The 24,184-nt window shown below is 40.9% G+C and overlaps 1 protein-coding gene across 9 annotated transcripts in view; it reads left to right on the forward strand.

Moving 5' to 3' along the window:
• FMNL2 (formin like 2) overlaps positions 1–24,184 on the forward strand; it is a 259,224-nt gene that overhangs the window by 164,130 nt on the left and 70,910 nt on the right. For all 9 annotated transcript variants that reach the window (XM_048869690.2, XM_048869693.2, XM_048869691.2 and 6 more), the window contains exons 5-6: positions 5,389–5,472; positions 8,927–9,079. In XM_048869690.2, coding sequence (XP_048725647.1) covers positions 5,389–5,472; positions 8,927–9,079 — 237 coding nt within the window. The remainder of the gene's footprint in view (positions 1–5,388; positions 5,473–8,926; positions 9,080–24,184) is intronic.

Consider the following 24,184-nt stretch of genomic DNA (forward strand, 5'->3'; position numbering starts at 1 on the left):
ACTGACTGCTAGCTTTGGGCAAATATCTCCATGCTCTTTAAAGAATGAGGTGGCCTAATGTATTGGTCACTAAAGATTAGAAGGCTGGGATTTGGGCTGTGCAGTACATTAACGTGTTAGCTGGTCATCCCTGAAGGCTCAATTTTAATCTGCTCATTGTAGGCCCAATCCAATTGCCTTTGAAGTCAATGGGAAGACTGCCATTGACTTCTTTAAGAGCTGTATCAGGCCCTGGGGTAAATCAGAAGAGAAATGAGACTGATAGGGTCTGCAGTTTAGTCAACTACTCTCTATCTCCCCCCCACCCCCCCGTTTTATAGCTTCTGCTCAGGAAACCTCAGGTCTGGAATAGTAATAGTTTTGCAGAGGAGCAATGAGATGTTGTTTTGGAAACTTCTGCATGCCATGTTTGCATGATGCCTTACTGCTAGCTAATACTTTCACAAGCACAAAACTTTCTTCAAATATTAATAGGAAAATGAATTTTGGAGAATTACCTTTTTTTATTCCACATTCCATTTCAAATGCTTATTTATATCAACTTTGCAAACCTGTACTCAGAACCTGTCTCAGAGACTGAAGAGTTATTCAGCATTAGCATGTCAGACCAAAATAAGATTTCTTTAAAGCTTTGTTAAATGGTTCCAGTATGTGTGCACCTAAAATAGGTTCCTGAGGTAGATTTCTGCACTTGGCGATTATATCTTGATGAAACAAGGAAAAGAGTAGTTGTTATCAGCTTGACTGATGCAAAAAAACAGCTGTTTTCTTAATCACACTGGGTTTCCTTCAACAGAAAATTCTGTCTGCCAGCTTCTTTGGCACAGAGGTCATAGAAAGTAACTGATTTTGACTCAGGATCAGGCAGACAGGGTAAAAGACATTGAACTGTCTGCACGGACAGGAGCATTTCTGCACCTACAGCACTATCAGGGAGTCCTTGGACTGCCAGCTAAGACCTGGACAGTGGGAAATGACTCAATATTTTAAAAATAAATTTGAGGCATTTGCTTACTTAGGCTGATGTGACAAAGAGCTGGTACTAATCTGTCTGAGGAACCTCTGTCCCGGGGTGATGGCAGTAGTCTCAGTAAACATTGTGAGCACAGTCTTTGTGATGTCTTTCCAATGGGCCTCTTTCCTTACATGGGCCTGGAATAGTTGTTGGCTTAGCTACATGAGAGCTGTATGTCTGTTCCATGGTATGTTGTGGTGTGCTGCTAAATCCCAGAGACTAAATATGGGAGCAAGCAACAGTCTCAGATTATCGAGGATTAAAATCAAGATTCCACTCCTTAAGAGCCAAAACTGCAGTTGGCAACCAGCTGTGATGAAATACAGTAGGACAGTGCATGTCCGGGATTTCCACAAAATGTCAAATGACTTTCTGAAACATTACAGAAATGAAGTCAAATTGACCATCAAATACTGAAGTTGAAACCATCATTTCTAATACAGTGTTGGCAGGGTTGCAAAGTTTCAGGATGAATCTTCCAGAGTAAGCCAATGCAATCTGTAAGCAATCGTAGCAGTTTGTCAGCAGCTAAAGTACAAGCTATAAAATGTTGTGGACAATTTTTTTTCCATGGAATTTTCAGTGGAAGTTTTCAGCACATCAGCTCACTCTTGAATTTTTGGAGACTTGCACCAGAGTTAGCCTTTCAAATCCCATTAAAGTCCATGGCTGACTGTGGCTAAAATGTGTGCAATTCTTTGATAACATCGAAGTGGCGATGTGTGGCTCTTTTGCCACACAGTGTAAAGTAAGTAACTCACCCAAGGCTGACTTTACCTGATAAAGGGGTTCTTTAGCAAAAAATTCTTCTAAAGGTGACAGTTTCCCCTCTCCCCACCCCGTCTAATGATTTTTTTAAGAAAGCCTCTCTTAACCCTGTACAAGATTGTAAGCTTCTTTGGGAAGGGGTATTTTTGGGATCATTAAGTTTTGAGCATATTATGGGTGCTACTGGAAATTCATATATAATAATTCTATGTGCTTCTCTGGCAGACTGTAAGAGACAAGGAATATCATAATGCATAGCCTATGTTTTTGTGTGGAAATTCTTGACATGTTCCGTCTTACAAGATTTGAAAATGTGAAGGAGTTGTTTCCACGTGTTGTTCATAGAATCAAATCCAGACATCAGCACTCCAGGGAGCTACAGCCTTTTGGTGTTTTGGTAGAAGTCTGAGGCCCTGCCTCTGTGGTGGGAGAAGTGTAGCAAGTCTTATTTTCTGCCTGGATAAAATAGTTTGTTGGGTTTTTTTGCATAGTTTTTTATGGTTAATTGTAAGCAATTTGGGATGGGAGTTGAGAGAAGTATCCTTTCCATTGTAATGAATAGCAGTGGGGGCTTGGCATGGCACCTCTCTCAGTTTAATGGAGTGCTCTCAGTTTTCATCAGGGCTGTTTGGAATCCCTTAAGCAGGGCCTGCAGAACATTGACACTGTCCCAAAGTCTCTTGGGATATTACACATATATCACATCATCACTACAAGACAACTTCATCTTGGAGGACAAAGTTGAATAAGTGGCATCATTAAGGAAAGTCTGTTTCACAGAATGACACTTTAATTTTTCTGAGGTAAACTCAGATCAGCCTGAGGGAAGAGAAGAACTATAAAAGCCGCTTTTGCTTGTTTGACTCTTAATGCTAGTGTTGGCTGGCCATGGCCTCATCATTGGCTGAATGATGACACTTCTTTTGGAAGATAATAGTTTCTGACTATAGCTATGCTAAGAGCTCCTTAAGGTACAGAACATGGGTGCTGGGAGGGGTCCCAAGGGCTGAGAGTTGCTTTAAAAGGTAACATAAATCTGGGGGAAATGCAGCCATATCCGCTGACAACTTTGGGATTGGGAGTTGCTAAATAGCTGCAGAGAAAATGAAATCACTATGGGTTGCATGGAGAGGTGAAAGAGCAAACTCTTTATGCTAACAGAAGTAAAGTATTGCAGAAAATTAAGTGTCCCCAGTAGAGCTGCTCCATATTTACATGGGTGTAACTAAGAACAGAATCTGGTCCAACGTCTTAGTACTTGAATGAATATATAGATGCCAATACAGTGTGAACTTTGTGTTTTATAATAGTTTTCCATCTTAGATACGTATATAGCACCATTTTGAAACACTTGGATGCTCTTGGTATGTGGCAAACATCTAAACGCACTCCATCTCCTGAGTCCTTGCTATGTTTTCTGCTTTATTTCTCCCCTTTTCCAGAATAAATAATTTCTCACTAGAGTCCAAAAGCATCCAGGCTGTGTCATTCTCAAATACAAATTTATGACTTACCACAGATATCCAGAAGGAACCATTATGGCATATTTTGTAAATAATACAGTCTTACAAAATCAGTGCAATTTCCAAAATGCATATTTTCCTTCAGTCAACTGGATGAAAGATATGTGTGGCAAAATGTAGATCATATACTACTCCTGGGGGAATTCTGCCCCACTGCGCAATTCAGAAAATGTGCACAGATTTCCTTTCCCCACAGATATGAGCTGCAGTGCTGCTAGCCACCACTAGGGGCTGCTGGCCCTGCAGAGCCCAGCTCGCACATAGAAGACACAGCTGTGGGGAGGGAGCTAGCGAGTTCCTGGCTGCTGCAATTCCCAGCATGCCCTGAGGGAAGGAGAGGGTGGCACACAGGAATCTCCGTGAAGCCTGGGACGGAGCATCAGGCTGTTTCTCCCTCTGGGTCCCTGGGCTCTGGGGGGAGTGGGTGGGTGTCTGGGCAAGGGGGGGCACCCACGGCTGGGCTTGGGGGGGGGCTGTGGGTATCTGGATTGGGGGGGTCTTGTGGCTGGGCTCTGGGGGAAGGGGTGTGGGTATCTGGGCCAGGGGGCTCCGCAGCTGGGCTTGGGGGGGTTGCAGGTATCTGGACTCGGGGGGCCCTGTGGCTGGGCTCTGGAGGAGGTTGTGGGTGTTTGGCCTACCGGCTGGGCTCTTGGGGAGGTGCGGGGGAAGTGGCAGAGAAACAGGAACTGGGTTGTTATAGGGGTTTCTTTAACTTTCTACTCCTGAGGGAATTTTTGTGTGTGTCTGTACTGTTACAGACATATTTGCTGACAGGTATTTTGAAAAAAATTATCAAAATAATTGAAACTGGTATGATTATATAGTGTTATTTTGACAAATAAAATGTGCAGAATTTTAAAATATTGTGCGCAGAATTTTTAATTTTTTGGTGCAGAATGCCCCCAGGAGTAATATACATACCAAGATGTTTATTCTACAACGTAAACAGTATGCTCTAAAACATAAGGCCTAAAGAATAACTCAAGGCTAGATTGTAAATTTACAATCTGCCCTGAGTGAAGGGCAACGCACAAATGCGCTGCCCCAAGAGCAAACTAGGGAGGGAATTGTAACTCTGTGTCATAATTCACTCCCTGGTTCTCAACTTATTCCAGGGGTAAATATTCTGCTACTGATAAATACTTCGCTATGCTGGTTGGTGTGTTGAGGAGGTATGAGGGATGAAGCCAAATCTCCACCCATTCTCCACCCCTTGGGTTTGCTCAAAACTAGGTCAAGATTCTCAAACCTTAGCAAACTAGCCCTGAATTTTTCACTTTTCCAATAATAACCAGTAATGTTTTGCAGGATTTCAAATTTTGTTGCAAATATTTTGCACGGCTCTGCTTTAGGGGCTTGAATTTACTTTAACAGGTTAAAGCCTTTTTAAAAAATGTGATCTCATATTAGTATGAGAAGGAAAGCTTATTTTTTAAAGAGATATGAAGTACATCATAGTGTAGCCCTGATGTTGTTATTCCTTAGCTTTTTTGTTGCCTATAACTTCTTGAAAGATCACTAAATGCCGGTACATGGAAAAAATGAAGCCAATTCATATGACTCTTGCATTTCAAGAAGCCCATAAATGCTGCTCTAGTATTGGCTGATTCCGTGGTTTGAGCAGCTTGCTGTGCCAGAAAGGAGATGAATGTGGGTTTGGAAGGAAGCTTCAGCTACATTAGTAGTGTTGTCATGGTACGTGTCTACTAACTACTCCAAATTATACTGGACCTTTCAACAGGAACTTAATTGTTATGGGGAAATGGGCAGTACTTACCAGAACCAGGTTTCTTTATGAAAAAGAAAAAAAAAAGCAATATATCTGTGTAGGTTTTCCTGAGCAGCGCAAAGTGTGCATGGTATAGATATTAATGGTAGAAAATGTTTTCTTATTTGTGATGCTGCACACAAAGGTATATTTGTGAACCCTCGCTTCTTGAGTGAGAAATGAAAAGCATTTGCTCAATATATTTCTTTTCACACAATGGATGTTTTTGTAGATTGACTGAAACAAGAATTTCGTCAGATATGCCCCTGCACTGAACAATCAAATCCACTGATCTCTAATGATTTTTCTAACAGATGGGTCAGGGAGTTTTTGAATGAAGAAAACAAAGGCCTGGATGTTCTGGTGGAATATTTGTCATTTGCACAGTACGCAGTCACGTAAGTAAAACATGGCTTATGTTCATCAGGGTTCGCAAAACAAAACAACATAGTGTAATATAGATAGACTGGCAGAGAGAGTAATATCTAGTCAGATGCTGTACTATTCCAGTAAAGTTGTTTACATTGCAGTAGCTTGCACAGAATTATGTAGGTTCCTTAGAATCAGAGCAAATGGCAAAATTAGATCCCAAATGTTGGATCAGAGCATATTGCAGAGAGAAGGAAAACAAAAAACTTTGCTTGTATATTTATGCCGTCTGAGCCAGAGGCGGATTAGGGATTTGTGTGGCCTGGGCCAGAGCAAGTGGGGACCCCTCCCCACTCCTTCTGCCTGCAATCCGTCCTGCTTCCTGCCCCTGCCCTGCACTCGTGCCAGAGAAGTGAGTTCGGGGTGAGGGAGCTTCCCCTGCTTCTTGGCAGGAGCGCCAGGCGGAGCGGGGCAATCCCCCCGCGCCCTACCCCACTCCCCGGCAGGAGCGCCAGGCGGGTGGAGCAGATGGGGATGCAGGAGCGCCCATTTTTCTGGGGGGCCCCCAATTGGCGGGGGGGCCCTGGGCACAGGCCCTGTTGGCCCAGTGACTAATCCACCACTGGTCAGAGCAGTTTTTTTTTAAAGATTAATCACATCTGTTTTAACTTGATCCCCTCTTAGTGGGACAAAGTACAATAAAGAATGAATAAATTTTGCGTTACATCGAGATATTGGCCTAAGAAAAATGGCCAATTTTTTACCTTCCTTTCCAAAAGCTTCTTTTAGATCCCACTGTTTGTGTTCCTTCCCTCAAATATCATGAGATCATGTAATGGACATTATATTCTTAAATATATGGGCAAGGTTGAACTAAGTACACCCAGACAATTTTTTCAGCCATGTTGTATTATGATATAATACCTATGAAGTTCAAAGCAAAATACTCACATTAACTAATTCTCACAATACTCTGTTAAAGCTGGGTAGGTATAATCAGATCACTTTTATGGATAGGTAGATTTCAAGAAAGAGAATATCTATTAAAAGACCACTTAGGAAGTCAATGGCAAAACTAGGAATAAAAAAGGAGTCCTGGCTCCCAGTTGTCTGACCTTACTACTAGACAACACTTCCAAATATATTGTTATTTGTTCTGTATTAAAACAATGCAAAGTTGGAAAAACTCATTATGGGCCTGTCATAAATATAAAGGGAAGGGTAAACCCCTTTAAAATCTCTCCTGGCCAGAGGAAAAATCCTCTCACCTGTAGAGGGTTAAGAAGCTAGGATAACCTCGCTGGAACTGACCAAAATGACCAATGAGGAGACAAGATACTTTCAAAAGCTGGGAGGAGGGAGAGAAACAAAGGGTCTGTGTCTGTTGGTATGCTGCTTTGCCGGGGATAGAACAGGAATGGAGTCTTAGAACTTAGTAAGTAATCTAGCTAGATATGCGTAAGATTTTGATTTCTTTAAATGGCTGAGAAAATAAGCTGTGCTGAATAGAATGGATATTCCTGTCTGTGTGTCTTTTTGTAACTTAAGGTTTTGCCTCGAGGGATTCTCTATGTTTTGAATCTAATTACCCTGTAAGGTATTTACCATCCTGATTTTACAGAGGTGATTTTTTTTTTTTTACTGTTTCTTCTATTAAAATTCTTCTTTTCAAGAACTGAATGCTTTTTTCATTGTTCTTAAGATCCAAGGGTTTGGGTCTGTGGACACTTATGCAAATTGGTGAGGATTTTTACCAAACCTTTCCCAGGAAGTGGGGTGCAAGGGTTGGGAGGATTTTTGGGGGGAAGACATTTCCAAACAACGCTTTCCTAATAAAATAAACCCAGATAAACATTTGGTGGTGGCAGTGGAAGTCCAAGGACAAAGGGTAAAATAGTTTGTACATTGGGAAAGTTTTAACCTAAGCTGGTAAAAGTAAGCTTAGGAGGTTTTCATGCAGGTCCCCACATCTGGACCCTAGAGTTCAGAGTGGGGAAGGAACCTTCACAGGGCCAATGTAAATCATTGTATCTTCATTGACTGAAATGGAGGTAATTTAAACAACTGAGGATATGTTCTCACATACTCACACGGTTTAACTTCATTATATTTAGGCTTGGATGGATTAGATTTTTGATGGTAAGTGTTGGTAAGTGTCGATTTCATCGTATGCACACAAACCAACCAAAAAAAAAAAGATCCATCAGTAAGAATTTACAGATAGGCAAAGTAAGAAAATTGCTGCTTGAGAACTTATTAGAGTTCGATTTAAGGATATTTACTTTATGTATTTTGTCATGGGATGTTGTGAATTTGTGCATTAACAGTTATAAAGCTTTAAGTTTTTGAATATCAATGTCCAATGTCATAAAATAATTATTGTCTGACCCCCCTTCTATTTTCGTGCAACTGTGAAGATTTAAATAGCTAAAATATTGTTTTAAAATGCTTAAAACTCATAATTTTGTGCAAATAGGAAAATTTAAATAAATAAAAATAGAAAAAAATCCTTAAAATTGATATCTGTCAAAATTGTAAAAAAATAAAAATTGAATTATGCCAACCCTAATTACATTGTACTTATAACTTCTTATATGAAATGGATGTGGTAAGAAAAGATAGAGCTGCACACTGTATTGTACATACAAACCCTAGCTAAGTGGAACCAATTTTTTTTTTTTAAATTGAATACATGCAGATATATATTACCATTGAAAAGAAATGAGACTTTTGGTGGAATTATAATAAAAGTAATGAAGGAAAATTATATGTTTAAAAGTATTACTAACACTGGAAAAACTACACACAGCTTGTTTTAAGGTTTCTTCCTAAAATTGTATAGGTGGAAGCAAGTTAACGTGCCAGAGTTTTTTTTTTTTCTCTCTCTCTAACGTGGCAAACGTAAGTAATAACCTCAAAAGATGTAAGAGGAACAACCAACTCTTGCTTGAAATGGCAACAAAGTGGGTGAGGAATAAAAAATCAAGAAAATCTGTAATGATTTTTGGTAATGTATTACATATGGTTCAAGATTAGCCTTGGCCAACAAGCCAGTATAAATGCTCAGTCACATATTGATGGATGAAATTAAATTAATAGCCACACAGTGTATTGATTTATTAAAATAAAATTAAGACAGCTTTGAGTTTCCCCCTCCACTCTCCAAGGCTGTTGTTCATCAGCAAATCAGTCAGTGTATTTTTTTTACATTGAAATAAGATTAATTCATGGCTGTTTGAGTCTTCTTAAATTATATTCCTATGTTGCTCATTTCTCCTTTTGTCAAGTTCCAAATTTGCTGCAAAATGTACTTGAATATAGCACCGTGTTCCAGCTGAAGGGAAATTATTTTGCATTGCTTTTTTTATGTTTTCGTGTAATCTGTTGGGACCTAGTAAATCTGCAGATGTTTAACAGGAAGGAAAAAAGCTATGTACATCTTTTTTTGTGTAAGCCTACTTTGGAATTTCTATTTCCTTTCAGTTTTGACTTTGAAAGCTTGGAGAACAATGTGGAAAATTCAATGGATAAATCCAAACCTTGGAGCCGTTCCATTGAAGACCTGCACAGAGGAAGTAACTTACCCTCGCCAGTTGGCAATAGCATTTCCCGCTCTGGCAGGCATTCTACTCTACGGTAAGGCCATTTAATCAGGGAGTAGGACTACCTTAGAAATGTGGGTTCATGAGTGAGGAGGATCATGTTGGTTTTAAAGTTATAATAATAATAATTTGCATTTGTATAACACCTTTCATCCCTAAGCCCTGTACAGATTCGACATACGTAGGAACACTTTGCACTGAAATGCAACCAACTTTCAGGTGGAATGAAGCAGTAACTTTACAGCACACAGCAGCTCTACGCAACTGTTGAGGGGATTAAGAGAGGAATACATCGTCCATTTTCAATGGCAGAGTAATTTAAGCAATTGAATAATGTAATTATTCAAATTAGAATGTAGCTAGCACACTGAGTGCAATCTCTTCTCTTGCAGACAGTGCCAAGGGGTCTTTAATGACCGCAGGTGGTCAGGCCTTCATATCTAACTTCTCATCCAAAATGCAGCATCTCCAACAGCCCATTACCCCCTGAACACCATGCAGGAGCACTGAATCAAAGGGAAGACCATTTCCCTGTTGCAATACCAACATCACCTCTGGCAGCACGCTGACTTTTGCTTTGAGGTCTCCTATCCAGGAATTGAACACACATTCACCCTGTTCAGTTTGTCATATCTGACAGGATAACCGCCGAAGAGAGCAGAGAGGGTGACTATTTTATATATGTTCATGCTACATGGATACTTTTTCATGTTACTCAACATAATGAACAGCAACTTTAGGGTACCAATATAGTCAGTTGTGTCGGCAATTCAGTATGGCAGATGGAATTTAATGGTCTGTGGTTTTCAGTTCTTTGGCCCCTTTAGGATATTTCTGGTTAATATCAGCTATTGAGAGGATAAGGAAACTTGGAACCACCAAATATTTAGTAATTTGTTCTAGATCTTCCACTTGAAGTTCAGATTCAACTTGCCAAGTACTGCTAGGTTGGGCTTTCTTAGTCCCAGATCAGGGGATAAATGGATGCACTTCAAGCTACAGCAGCAGTTGGAATGGATCTGAAGTGTAAAAGATTTAATTCAAGGATTTCAGAAGGCTAAAAGGAGAAAAGTGGAGACTTGGAGCTGGACGCAGCCCTTTCTGAGAATACACAGAATTGTAAAATGAAGTGAAATCAAGTTGGCCCAGGGAACAGGGTTTTCCTGAAAATGTAGCACAGGAGAAATCTTTTTTATTCTCATTGATGCACTGAATTATTTAAGTGGGTCATTTTAATCTCCTCTAAAAGGTACTGTCACCGTGCCTGGTACCCCTGAGAAGGCCAATATGACACACCCCCTTATGCTACTTGTGGACTGCAAAAGGATTTTAGTATAGGCATTTCATTCAGAATCTGGTATTTATTGTTCAATAATGTTATTTTAGGTGGATTCTAGTCCTGTTCTTTGTCACTGGGAGGTGTGTGTGACTAGTATACCAGGAATGCATAATTCAGGTGTGCATTACATGTTGCTTACATTTTTTCTCTTCCTTTCCTCTCGTTGCCTTCCATCCTTCTTTCCTCTTTCACATATCCCCTCTTTCCTCCTCCTTCTTTTCCATATCACCTCCTCCTCCTGTGCATCCTTCCTTTCCCTTCTTCTTCCTTTTCCAAACCTCCTCCTCCTATCCTTCATTCCTTACATTTTCCTCATCCACTCTCATCCATCTTTCAAAATGCCATCAGATCGGTTTCTCTGCATGAACAACTTCAGTTCAAACGCCGCCAGAGCTGCTTTTCACCCAACTGTCTCTGGAGCGGCTTCAGTTTACACTCTGCTGGTGAGGCTTCAAGCCGGAAAATCTCGTAAGTCACAGGTGTAAGGTTACACCCAGGAGAGCTGTGTAGTACATGGTAGCAGGGTATTTAACTGCTGCTCATGTTTTATAATATGATAACCACATGTCTTGGGTGAGGCATTATGCCAAAAGTGGGGGTTCCCAGCTTCCGAAATGTGCAGTTATCACATTATAATTCATATTTCAAAGTGTAGTTTGGTTCCGTAGAGTGGGTTGTAAAAAGAAAAAATAAATTTGAAAATTGTAGTTTGAAACAAATAGTTGTTTTCATGTGAATAGTTTTATAAGATTTATACATAAACTGCAAAGCCATAGTTGTTGTTTATAGTATTGCATAATTTAGTATTATTAATAGTAATAGCAATAACAACGTCGGCTCAAACTCAGACTTATTTGTACTCAGACCTAAGGAGAGTTTTATCTGATTGAGGACTTCAGAATTTGGCCACATAATGATAAATAACAAAAGCTTATTTCAATTGCATCTGAAAACACTGCAGGACTATAACCCAGTAGGACCCCTATGCCCCATCCAGTTGCTGTATTCCAGGTGCTTCATCCTAAACGATGCACACTGTGTACGGGGCCATTTTCTAACCGATGTTCCTTTTTTACAGGAAAGCTGCATTTTAGGGGAATAAACTAACTTTCAAAGTCTTTTTAATTAGAAAAAAACACTTTTTTTCTGAAACAGACTTTTTGCTTTGCAAATCAGCAGCACCTGACTTATGTCAATTTCTTTACGATCATTTTTATTATTATTTCTGTAAGATGGCAGGCATCTTGGGTTACACCCGTTCCAATGGCTTGAATTATTCCTAACAATGTTTAACTTGTATAGGTCTTCAAAGCTTAGCTGAAGCTACTAGTATGTGTTTACACTTGTGGTAAAAAACCGGCTGGCACTGAGACTCAGGGTCTGGGTCAGCTGACTCAGGCTCTCAGGGCCTGGGCTGGAGGCTATAAAATTGCAGTGTAGACATTTGGACTTGGGCTAGAGCCCCTGGCTGTGAGACCCTTCCCCCTTGCGGGGTCTCAGAGTCTGACCTGCAGCCTGAGTCCTGTGAGCCCAAGTCTTTTATTGCAGTGTAGACATTCCCATGGGGTCCTGGATTGTCCTAATGCCTGGGTTGTAGTTATAAAACACAAATAAATACAATGAATCTGAAAGAAAAACCAGACAATGTTGTGAAGTAGGTGTAGAGCCAAATTCTGCCCTCACTTATAGTGATGCAACTCCACTGATATAGGCCAAATTTATCCCTACTGTAAATCCCTCATAGTTGATAACATTGTCCTTGTCTTCCTATCCGTTTGTTTGTCCCTGTCTTATGCATGGCCAAGATTATCCATCACTTTTCAAGTTGTTACTTTAATTGACTTTCTGCAGCTCTCAGTGTCAAATTCTGCCTAATTCCAGTCTCATAATTGTTTCCATAGCAACTAATATATTTCAAAGAGGAAAGAGCATGGCAAGACTGGGTACAGAAAACACAAAAATGTGGGCAGAATAAGAAATGTATGTGGCTTAACTGAAATATATGATAGAGGGTGGTGCTTTAGGGATTTTATTGTCACTTAACTGGGATGACAGCATTACTCCCACTTGAGAGTCATGCTCTCATTTCATATTTAAGCCAATACAAATTCTTGAGCACCCTTCTCCATTATGTATTCTGTGTATGCTGAATAGGCCAAATACTGAGGTCTTTACTTGGGTTATACTCAGACAAGCTTCATTTATATCATTGGACTCTATGGAAGCTTGCCTGAGTTAAAAAGAAGTGGGAACTTCAGGAGTTGACTGTATCCTGAATATATTTTCTTTTGTATGTATGCGTAGGTATATATTTTGGAGGTGATAAGGTTCCCTCAGAATCAGTTCTCATTCAAATTTGCACTTAAAACAGGACTAAAATCCCTGTATCTGATATTCTAAAGATTTAATTTAGTCTCCAAATTTAACTCAATCACTATTCATGGGCCTGTACATCTGCAACTTTGAAACCACTGGAAGAGTTCTTTTCCTTGTTTAAAAATGGTACATGCGGGGGGTGGGGGTGGGAAGGAGTTGTTCTTGGGTCAAGAATAACATACATTCCGTTTCACCTGGACCAAATGTTTATTCCCCAGCTAGAGTGGAGATGCTGATAGGCCTCCATTATTTCAATGTTTGTGGGTGCTGCTATTTTAAAATGTTTTCTAAGCTTCCCCTTTTTGGGAGCATCGTTCCCTGCCTTTTGTAGAGTGCAAGTTCATTATCTCTCAGTCAAGGGGATCCAGTTATGGAACCAGAAGGAATCAGGTGAATCCAGAATCTTGCGAACATCAGAACGACACTCACAACATTGACACCCCCTTCTATCCCTAAATCCCTACCCCCCACCAAAAAAAAAACCCCTCTACCCCAAGCAGAGTTTTGATCCCAGAAACAGAGAAGTGCCAGTGACTCCATGAAGTCCATTAGGGACTTGCTTTATTATTATTGCTTTTACATGAAGACCTTCATGGTCATTGGTGGCAGTATAAAATCCTAAACTAGATAGGTGGGGCTGGGAAAGTTGAATAACAATATGGTGTAATAGACCTAATTCACCAAGGCACTTAAGCACATGCCTAATTTTTAGCACATAAGTAGTCCCACTGAAGTCAATGTGTTAGGCTTGTCCTTTGCTCTACTGGGGCCTTCATTCATATACATTAGTTTGTTGCACGGGTGTTTTATAGTTGTCCATGAAGGGTCTGTAGAAGCTGCATGAATGGCTTGTAATTGTTAGACTTACTTATCAGTTTGACTGCTTATGGTTCAATCCTACAAAGTTCTGAGCAATGAGCTCCCTTGGCAGCTCTTCTTGGCAGTGTTACTGGAGAAGCAGGGGCATGGAGACTGAACTAGGTCTTCAGGCTGGCTAGATGACAGATGTGGGGATCTGTGCTGTACCACATCTATGGCAAACTGGAGCTCTCCAGTCTCTGAAGGGGTCAGCTCAGCACCTTTCACAAGAACTAAACTCATTAATACATTCTTAGTAAATTCAATAAAAGGAAAGAAATGGTTGCACTAGTACTGAAGTGGTCTGTTATTAAATCTAGATGAGGACTATATGAGACTGGGGAACCTTGGCTGTAATGTATAGTCAGCAACGATTTTCCTTTCCCTCCAACTGGCTTTTTCCATATGGATGCAGTGTAATAAATTTGGAAATATCGGATCATACATTCACACAGCAGACATCAGCACAAGTATAAAAACATAAAGTAGCCCAGCCACAGATGACCCCCCCTCTGCGTGTCTAACTGTAGAAACTATTATGGGGAGGGTCCCTTTTTTTCTTCTTCAGAAACTTTTTATTGGTTTTCTTTAAAAGAGGGGCAAAGGCAATAAAAGAAGAACCATATGAGTTTAATTACTAGAGTAAATATACTATCAATGACATAATTTTTGACGTGCAGCAGAGAGGAACTCAAAACCAACAGTCATCTGAATGTTCACATCAGTCTAACATTTGGTAACAAGAAATGAAAAGAAAGCAATAGAAGCTCAGGGCATAACCTCATCCGCCCAAGTTTGGCTCAGTTCTAAGTGAGGGGTCTGAGCTACTGCCAATATATTCTAATGCTAGGAAGGAAACAAATACCATAGAGCAGTATTACAATTGCCACTAAATAAAAAAGCACTGATTCCAGTGCATAGAATCAAAGTAAAGAAGTCCATATGCTAAAGCCATCACCAATCTATGTCACGTAAGTTTCTTTGAGGCAAGTAGCATTTGATATAGAGAGCATATTGGAATCAAGGGTAAAATTCCATTCTCCACTCTGCAGTATGAATATCTTCTCTGCACTGCAGCTTTCTATTGCATATTCTGTACTTGTTCCTCACCCTGAATAGCCACTAAATTCAATGAAAGTTCTGTGAGCATAATGATAATAGAATGTTTTAACGGTAATCCATGGTGTGGAGGATGATGGGAGAAGGGGGGAGACAGGGATATTGCCCTAAGTGGAAACCCAAAGCACAGAGCAAAAACACAAAGAGTGATGCTGGAGTAAACCCACATAACGAACTAGTCTATATCAGAGTCCACGGAATTGGATAGCTCACTATCTTTCTGCAGAGAGGTGAACTAGATAACTTTTCGATCACCTTTTGACCGGCTGTAAAAGGGTTTTCTTCTAGAGGGGAATCTCAGAACACATATCTGCTGGTTCTGTTTAGCTGCAGTTTTGCCGGATACAGTAAAGATATGTTCATACCTATTGCCGACAGGTGTTGTTTAGCTAGCATGAATCTACTCTGCTTCTTCAGAAGAGATGAATCTATAAGGTTACAGATTGAATGTGGACCCTTTAAGATCCAGCTTCTTAAATGTGCTCACTAATGTAAGGATTTGAGTAGGCATGTGGAAAGGCACATAAGTAATTAGGAGAGTGGGTCAGGAGTTTTCTCAGACTGAGCAGATTTCTTTTCAGGTAGTCTCTGGGTGAATACTATATAATTATATAATCTGTAGTCAGATGTATATAATCTGTAGGCAGTGGGGACCCAGAGTAATCTCAAGTTTCAGAGTAACAGCCATGTTAGTCTGTATTTGCAAAAAGAAAAGGAGTACTTGTGGCACCTTAGAGACTAACCAATTTATTTGAGCATAAGCTTTCGTGAGCTCGCTGTAGCTCACGAAAGCTTATGCTCAAATAAATTGGTTAGTCTCTAAGGTGCCACAAGTACTCCTTTTCTTTTTGCGAGTAATCCCAAGAGCTTCAAAATATTCTCACTCTCCAGACTCCATTTCTTCTGGCACTCCAGGCAGCCTGAAATTCTGGATCCTGGCTTTGTTCTCCAAGTCATCTTTTATTAGTATAAGGAGTGTTTCCATCTGTTACATCTGACAAAAAAATCTATAGATATTTAAAGGAATTTTGGAAATGGAGAAGAGGCACTGGATTTTGAAGACTTTTTCCTAAAAATGGTAGACTGTAGATAACAATAGTTTTGATTATTAACATCCAAAATGTAAATCACGTGTTCTTTCTTTAGCACCTTGAAACAGATGTGAGAGAATTACATAAAAGATCTCTACATAGCTACAACTAACTTAGAACATTATGTTGCAGCTTCTTAATTTTTAAGAAATATATGTACTTTAATGAATAAAGGCAGCTGTCTTTAATTTCCCAATTCATGTTCAAATGGGGGCTCCAAAAGGAAAGTATTTAGTCACATAGCTGACCTTTGTGCCACACAGAGCTATGCATTGCTTTCAATTCCTGTCCAGCATAGATCTGACCCCTAGCTAGCATATAATGAATTCATATTACGTTTAGATAGCTTGAGTTCATTATTTGGGCAAACAGTGAATTTCCCACTTTGAGAATGGAAGGAAAAAGTGCATAAGTGTTCAGCACTGGCAGTTGCTGAACACAGTCACAAGTGTTTACTCAAGTAGGCTATAGAAAACCATGCAATCAGTGCTAAATGGTGGGTAGATGTAGTGAATTAACCCCTTAATATGTTACTGTATAGGGCCAGGTGACCTTTACAAATGGTATCTGATTATTAAAACAACCAGCAATGAAAAGCAGACCAGGAATAGAGACTGTTAGGGTGTTGACACATCAAAGCTCTCTTTGCTCTGGGGTTACAGACAGAAAGGAGTAAGCAAGATAGCTCCAGTTTTTAATGTATGAAACTTTCATTATGACAACTGAAACCACACAAAAGTTGCCTGATTTCATATTTGATAATAAACTTTAGGCCTGATCTTGTCAAGTGCTGAGTGCCCCCAACTCCTGCTAAAAGTCACCTGTTTGAATTCAGGTCTTGAAACTCAGTATAGGTTAGCTAAATGTTACAACTTTTCAAGTGAACTTGGGTCCTGTTTCTATCAAACCTGCATCCAGTTTTGAGTGAACTGGAGCTATTTATGTTTTTGGGTTCCTTTTACCTCAAAACTCAAGTCTGTAAACTCAAGTGAATTGAAAGCAAATGAAGAGTTTACACAAGCCCCCGAGAACCAAAACTGCACAGCTGTAACCAAGGAGTAGAACTTTGCTTCGCTCTCCATAACTTATCAGTTGACACTCATTTCTCACTAAAGATGCCATTTCTTACTCTTCTAATAGCATAACGGATGCAGCCATGGAAATTTCTGAGACAACAAGGTAGGATGTGGTAATTCTCTAGCACAGTGAATTCTAAGAAGGCAATTCCTGATACAATTTGCCATGACACAGAGCTGGCTTAGTGATTTTTATTTCATACATATTAATTGAAGAAAGACTTTGCTTGTATGTCTTTCCATTGGAACACATGTGGCAGCCCTACAACGAAAGCATGATTTTTTCCTTCCAAAGGCTTTTTCCTTTCCTAAAAAGCTGCATATGACAGTGGGAAGCTAATGGAATTTTCAAACAAAATTAATTGCAGACTTCATTCAAACTCTGTGTACTCTGGAGAGCTTCTATCCATGGCACCCATTTCCCTTTAACTAGAGATCTGATCCCTACTGGGACTGAAGGAAGAAGGTGGGCAAGGCAGAATTAAGGCAGTTATAAGCCCAGACCCTCTGCTCTGAGCACACTATACAGAGGATAATGCAAAGAACTGACTACAAAAAATCAGTGAACTATTTTGCCTCTGTATGCAACAGCTGTACAGACAAGTGGAACCAAATGTGTAATATTTAAAAACTAATTCAGAGAATTGTAATACTTTCCTGAATTTGGTGTCCTGCACAATATTTTATATTTATGAATGGAAAATTTAACATTAGTTGGGATGAGAGCACCAGTGATGCCAACTTTTGCAATTTTATCACAAATTTTGTGTTATCTGGTGTTTTTCTTAAAGTTCTGGCTCCTGGAGTTGTGTTATTTTTCTGAGAACCTCATCTTTCACTTACAAAAAATTTTTGGTCTTCATGGTTGAGCAGAAAAATTTGAAAATGTGACTCCACTAAAGGCTCGAAAACCAGAAGGCCAATAAAAACAGCTCAAAATGTTCTTTTAAAAAACTCTCAACATTTTAAGCCAATCTCATGATTTTGGGGGGCCTGCTGCATGAGTTTTGAATGTTTGGGGTTGGCAATACTGGAGCACCTTTCCATGCTGTTACTTGCAGAGATGTGAATTTCTTTAATTAGGTTAAAACTTGGTGTCTCAATCAGTGAAATAGAGTGAACCTGACAAGTGCACAAGGAGAAGCTGCTAGCCTGAAGTGGCTGAGAAAAATTGAATGACTTTGACCTAATAGGAGGAAGCAAGAGGTCTTGAGTAGTCAAGAACAAGTAGATGGTCTGAGGTGGGTTAAGAGAAAAGGTAATAGCTGAGTGTATGCAAACAGCCTAGAACACCAAGGAGAAAATACAGAGCTGGGGCAACCGAATATATGTCTGTTTCCCAGAGCAGCCTAAAAAGAAATGGCTAGCCTAGGGCAAAATGAGAAGAAGTTAGGCCTCCCACCCACCACATTGGATAAAAGTTAGTGATCAGCCCAAAGTGACTGTAAGAATTTGCTGCCCCTCATCAAGGAGCTAGGACTCTTTACTATATAAATATGGTATTGTGCACAAAAGTAAAATCAGGCCTCGTGGCCTATGACAAATGGAAACCTTTTGGTAATTAGTTTTGCCTTTACCTTCATTTAAACTTATAAATATTGAGGGTTACCGTTTAAATCCAGACAAAGTTGTTGGCTTGTGAACCATTTTGAGCCACATAAATATAGTGAGGCATCATAAAAAGTTGCCTGTGGCCTTGTATTGATTTTGCATTGTCACAATAAATGAAGGTGAGAAAATGCCTGGTGTGGATATTCTGGGTCATTTGACTATTGGGAGTAGCTGTGAAAAAAAACTAAACCAGTTTCCAGAATAACTAGGTTTTATTTCAGATTTAGAGAGACTAATTCTTATTAAAGAAATGAATGGGTGACATATTTCAACTCCATTTACTGAAATGATACTGAGGAGGAAAAATATTAGTAAATGAGGAATACTCAGAGCTTAGGAACACTGTACTTTGTGATTCTTTTGGTCTTTGAATTTTCAGTGGACAGTAGCAAGGCAGACTTCTGTCTATCAAAAATTAATAATTTACTTGAATTATTGCAGTGAAGAAGCAGAATATGAGAAGGAAGACAGAGAGAGAAAGACTGACAGTACATGAAAAACACCTTTAGTCACATAAAATCACATTAAAAACTATTCAAGAATGTTAAAAAATTACAATATATACACAAAAAGATATGAATAAAATAAAGCAAAACACATCTTAAGCAAACATTAAACAAGGATCAATAAAGCATCATCATCACCTGGTTCACTCAAAATATTGTTAATAACACCAAGTCAACCCAAAAGTGTCCAGATTACAAGTCAATCTGTAGCCAGGCCACAATCAGAGTGTGGAACAGCCCTAGCACGTCACACCGCTCTGTCCCAGCCATTATATTCTGGTGATATTTCAAAGGCTAGTGTTGCTTGACCCAGCAAGAAGTTAGCCAGGCAGGAAACAGGCTCAATGAGAGCACTGTATCTCACTGTGAGAATAAACAGGGACTTGGAGAGAACCAGTCCAAAACTGCTAAAAGCTGTTGCAAAAAAACAAAAAGAGAAATCGAACAGGGGCAGTGTAGGAGAAAATGAAACACTGTGTCTGAAGCCAAACAGATGGGGCACTGCGCAGACACTTCAGGGGTAATGTGGTGCACAAAACAACTGGTTGCTACGATGCTGTGCAGGACCCTCCACTGCGAGTCACCGGAGCGCTTAGGAAGAGGAGGTTTGTGCAGCATCCTCCAAGCTGGGGACAGAGACATCCCCCAGGCTGCATCAGGACCATCAGAGAGGGTTGCATAATGCTGCCGCAGCTTGCCAGACATGCCACAGAACTGCCTCTTGGTTATGGTTATAAAAGGAACATTCACCGAACCCTTCCAAGACAACAATCTGCCTGTTGCACCAGGATCTCATCCACAGAAGGGAGACAACTAGTGAGGGGAACACAGGATACCTGCTGGAAGAACAGTCCCTGCAAAAACTTTTTGCAAACACTGAACAGCCTGCTGAGGGAACACACCTGGAATTCAGCCAGGACCTTGTCCAAAAAATGTACAGACCAGATTATGCTCTGAACAGCAAGAGCTCTCGGAGACTTCCAGATTGACCAACTAGGAACAACCATGTGGGACAGCTTGGTCAACCCACCCTGGGTAAAAGCTGTAATCAGGCTCCTGGAGAAAACTTCAGCGGGAAAATATGGGTTAAAAAACAGTGGCTCTTCCAAGAGCCATAAACTGGAAAATGCCTGGTCTGATTGCATGCTTTGCAAAAGTAGCTAGGTTTTCAAAAGACCATTATAGAATGGAGACAAATCGAGCCTCTGTGATCGAGATGGCAAGGGATGTCCAGGCTTGCTGAACAGACTGGAGGTGACGGGATGCCTCCCTGCTGACTAAATCAGTGAGCCTCTAGCCCCCTTCATCTTGGCAGGAACAGCAAACAGGGTGCAACCAGTGGTAACTATTAAAAAATGGTTAATATGCCTCTGAATCTGGCCAAAAGTCTCAGGTGGAGGGGGTCCAGACACACTAGCCAGTTCCAGAAGATTGAGGCCACAAGATTGTTGGCAGTCAAAACCTACCTCCAAAAAAGAGAGTCCAGGAAGGAGCCAGTGCCATTTCTGCAAATGCCCTTGCACCTTCTCCTCAGTCCCCACCCACTTCCTTAGCATATATTGTTCAGATCCAAAAAAGACCCTCAGCATCTTAATCCCAGAGGTGCCACTGCAATTGTTGAAATTCAAATCCTGTTACAATTCGGTATTAAAGCGGTAGTGGGAATCACAGGCAGGAAGAGGGAGAGACACACTGACAGAGACATAATGATGATCAGACAAGTGAGTGGGAAACATGGAAGACCAAACAAACATATTCACACTGGGCTTCATGTTATAAAAGTGATCCAGTCTAGCCCCTGAGACCTGACTGGGAGTAGCCTTCAGCTAAGAGTACTGCCTAACAATGGGCTGAGAGAACTTCCAAACATCTACTAGCCCAAAGGTCTGCTGGAGACAATACAGTTCCCTGGATGACTGAGGGTGTGGCTCCTCATGGTTCATGTCTAAAACGTAATCTACAGTGGAGCTGAAATTTCCTCCGAGGACAATAATAGTATCAGGGTCACAGCCAAGCAGCACGGGCAAGTGTCTGCAGAAAGGACACAATCTCACCTCAGAGTAGGGGCATACACAGTAAAAAGATTTTAAAAAATAGTGCCAATAGGTGTTTCCACCTAGAGGAACCAGCTCTGCACAATCTCCTTCACAGAAAGGATCAGTGCCCCTGCATCCTGGAAAAAGAGAACAGCTACCCTAGCAGTGACATTGGAGCCGTAGCTTGAGAATGCTTTCACTTCCTATTCCTTCAACCAGTTCCCCTGATTGTCAGGGTCTCAGGGTGCGCCTCTTGCAAAAGGACAACATCAGCCCGTTTTTGTCTGAGAAATTCAAAGAGTTGTGTTCTTTTATGACCATCCTGGCATCCGTTAATATTTAGAACCAAAATTGAGCAGCGCCATGAAGACTAAAAGCAGAAAGTCAAGCAGCAGAGAGAAACAATAGAAATTGGAAGTACTTTGAACAAGATGGGCCATGGGGAGACCTATATATCTTGAACAATCCCCAAGCTTCTGCACCTTGCTCAGCAACTTTTTGAGATGGAAATGTTTCCTACGATCAACTGAGGTCTCTCTCAAGACAAGGGCAGCTGAATGAGCAAAGCACTGTAAGACATGGAAATAGCCCTGGACCCTTTAGTGCTGTCCAAAAAGTCACAAATCTCCTTCACGCTGTACCCACCCTGGCTGAGACATCAGGAACCAGTAAGGAGTCAGAGAGATTATCGTCATCCTCTTCATCTCCCTCAGACTCCACCTGCTCAGACAAATGTTGAACCGCGACTATAACATTCTCATCATTCATGAAGGAAGGAGATTCAGTGGGAGCAGCTGGCATGTCTGTTTTCCCAAAAAGGGTAGGCAGTGCAGCCTCAGATGGGGACTCAGCATCATCATTGCAGCATGCAGGATTGGGGGCTTGAGGACTCACCATGCCAGGGAAAGACAGTACCCCACTGGGAGCTCCAGGCATGGAGCTACCTCCCAGTGCAATGCTATCCTTCTGAGGACACACAGCTCCATCCTCAGCCACTGTCAGCAGATCAGGATTCCTCCAAAGTCTTAGCCACTGTTAGAAAGGAGTCACGCCTAAATCCATCTTGTTGGTCTGTTCTTCACCCACATCTCTACAATCTCTCTCTGCTCCCTATGCCGGGAGGTACTCCTCAATCTCCAGGACTTGTTTCTGTCCAGGCGCAAGTGATGGGGTCACAGCAGAGGTTCCACTGTGGGGGCTGCTCCCTAGACAATGGCAGACCACCTATGGTGAGGAGGAGGTGATAGAATCTGGCAGTGCAGATGCAGGCTCTGTTTTTCTGCTGGTCCCTTGATTCCCCCAGCCCCCTTCCCATTTTCGTGGGGTCCCACTTCCTTACCATGGACCCCAGAGCCAGCAGTCCCTTGGCAGGACCCCCTCAAATGAAATATTTCTCCACAAAGGAAATATTTCATACTTTCAGAGGTAGCAAACACTGTCTAATCTGCCGCATCCATGTGGTGCTTTTAAATCAGGTTCAAGGAGTGTTCAGGGTTATTTGGAATCACATAAACCTGGTGCCAGAATGACATAACATGCCTCACCTCTGGCTTCTTTCAGCCTAACAGCAGAAACTACCTTTCCATAACAGGATAGATCATACACTAGTGTCTGATTGTGAAGGAAATGGGGAAACTTTGGAAAAACAGGAGTAAACAAGTAAACAACACAGTGCAAGAGACAGCAGGCACATATGAAACCCCATGCTTAGGGGTCAAACTGATAAACCTATCTGAATTAGACCCCATGAAGAAAACACCCCCACTTCCCAGGAAAAGGAGGGGGAACCAACTACACCCCTAAAATAAACAGCAAGTAACAAAAAAAGGACAGACTAATAGAAACGCAGCTAGTGTACACAGCACATGCCATGCACAGCCTCACTCTCAGAAACTGCCACAATCCCAAGAGAGAGAATTTAAGTTACAGGCTAAACAGATTACATATGACTTTCCTTGGGCTGGCCAGATGGTTATTGTTTTAAAAGGTACCAGTCATCATTAGACATCACAGAAATGTGTTTGTAATTCCATTCAGGCTGTGGTTAGAGAGAGATGGCTCTTAATTTTAAAAGTTGTGATTATGTATTGAAACTAGATTGACTGATACCAAAATCTGGATCGCTCTTTTTCACTTTTTTTTTTTTAACATATAAACCAAAAATTGTCTATGGGATAAATTGTGAAAAGTGCAGTGCCAAATGTGAAGACGCCCGCCTGTGTTTGAGGAAGGCTTCTTTTTACAAATGATGGCAACTAGTAAAATGGCCATGTTTTATCTATGAATGTCTTTTTTCTCAAATGGAACCACTTGTGTAATTAATATAATTTTTTCAGGTATTTTAGTGGCATTAATGTTATTTAAATCACTATCGCTATCTCTTCATTGATTTTTAGACTCTATTCCTACATTTGGAGATCTGAGTTTGATAGTTTGAAGACAGCAAATGTAATAAATGTTGGGCTCAAACAGCCAGTTTACTGCAAAGACAGGCACGGAGAAAAAGAGAGATGCACGAAAATGGGCTAAAATCTGGGAGCTCAACTCCAAACTTCTTGAAAGCCTTATTAAACTCATGCATGTGTAGGGACTGTAGAACCAGACCATGTAGAAACATGCTTATGTGTGTTGTAACATCCTTTCACTCTCAGATTACACTAACTGGTCCAGATATATGAATTCAGCCATGCTAACAGCCAGCAGTGGGAGTGGTCTGCTGTGCGCACCCTGACCAAATGCTGAGATCAGAGGATGATTTTACTGCCACAGAGTTTGTGGTTGTAAATCTGCAGGAAGCAACACTCTACAACACTCTACTTTGCTACAACATGGATGGAGCAAACAATCCAGATTCCACAGGAGGTGGAATACATGGTGTGCACAGAAAACACTGCTCCTCCAGATTACTGTCACACTCCAGCTGCCAGATTAAGACACGAGAGTGAGTGCACCAAATTCAGTAAGTCTAAATGTCATATGGACTTAGATATTGATATGGCATCCACAGCTGATGTGCAGATATACACCATTGTATAACTAGCTGCCAGTACCTGAGGTCAACAGCTACTCCCACCCTCACAGTCTGCCAGCTGACATATAATTCCAACCCCAAGAGGCCGTCAATGCA

The sequence above is a fragment of the Caretta caretta genome, chromosome 11 (genome assembly GCF_965140235.1).
Source record: "Caretta caretta isolate rCarCar2 chromosome 11, rCarCar1.hap1, whole genome shotgun sequence".
In the NCBI taxonomy this organism is placed as follows: domain Eukaryota; kingdom Metazoa; phylum Chordata; order Testudines; family Cheloniidae; genus Caretta; species Caretta caretta.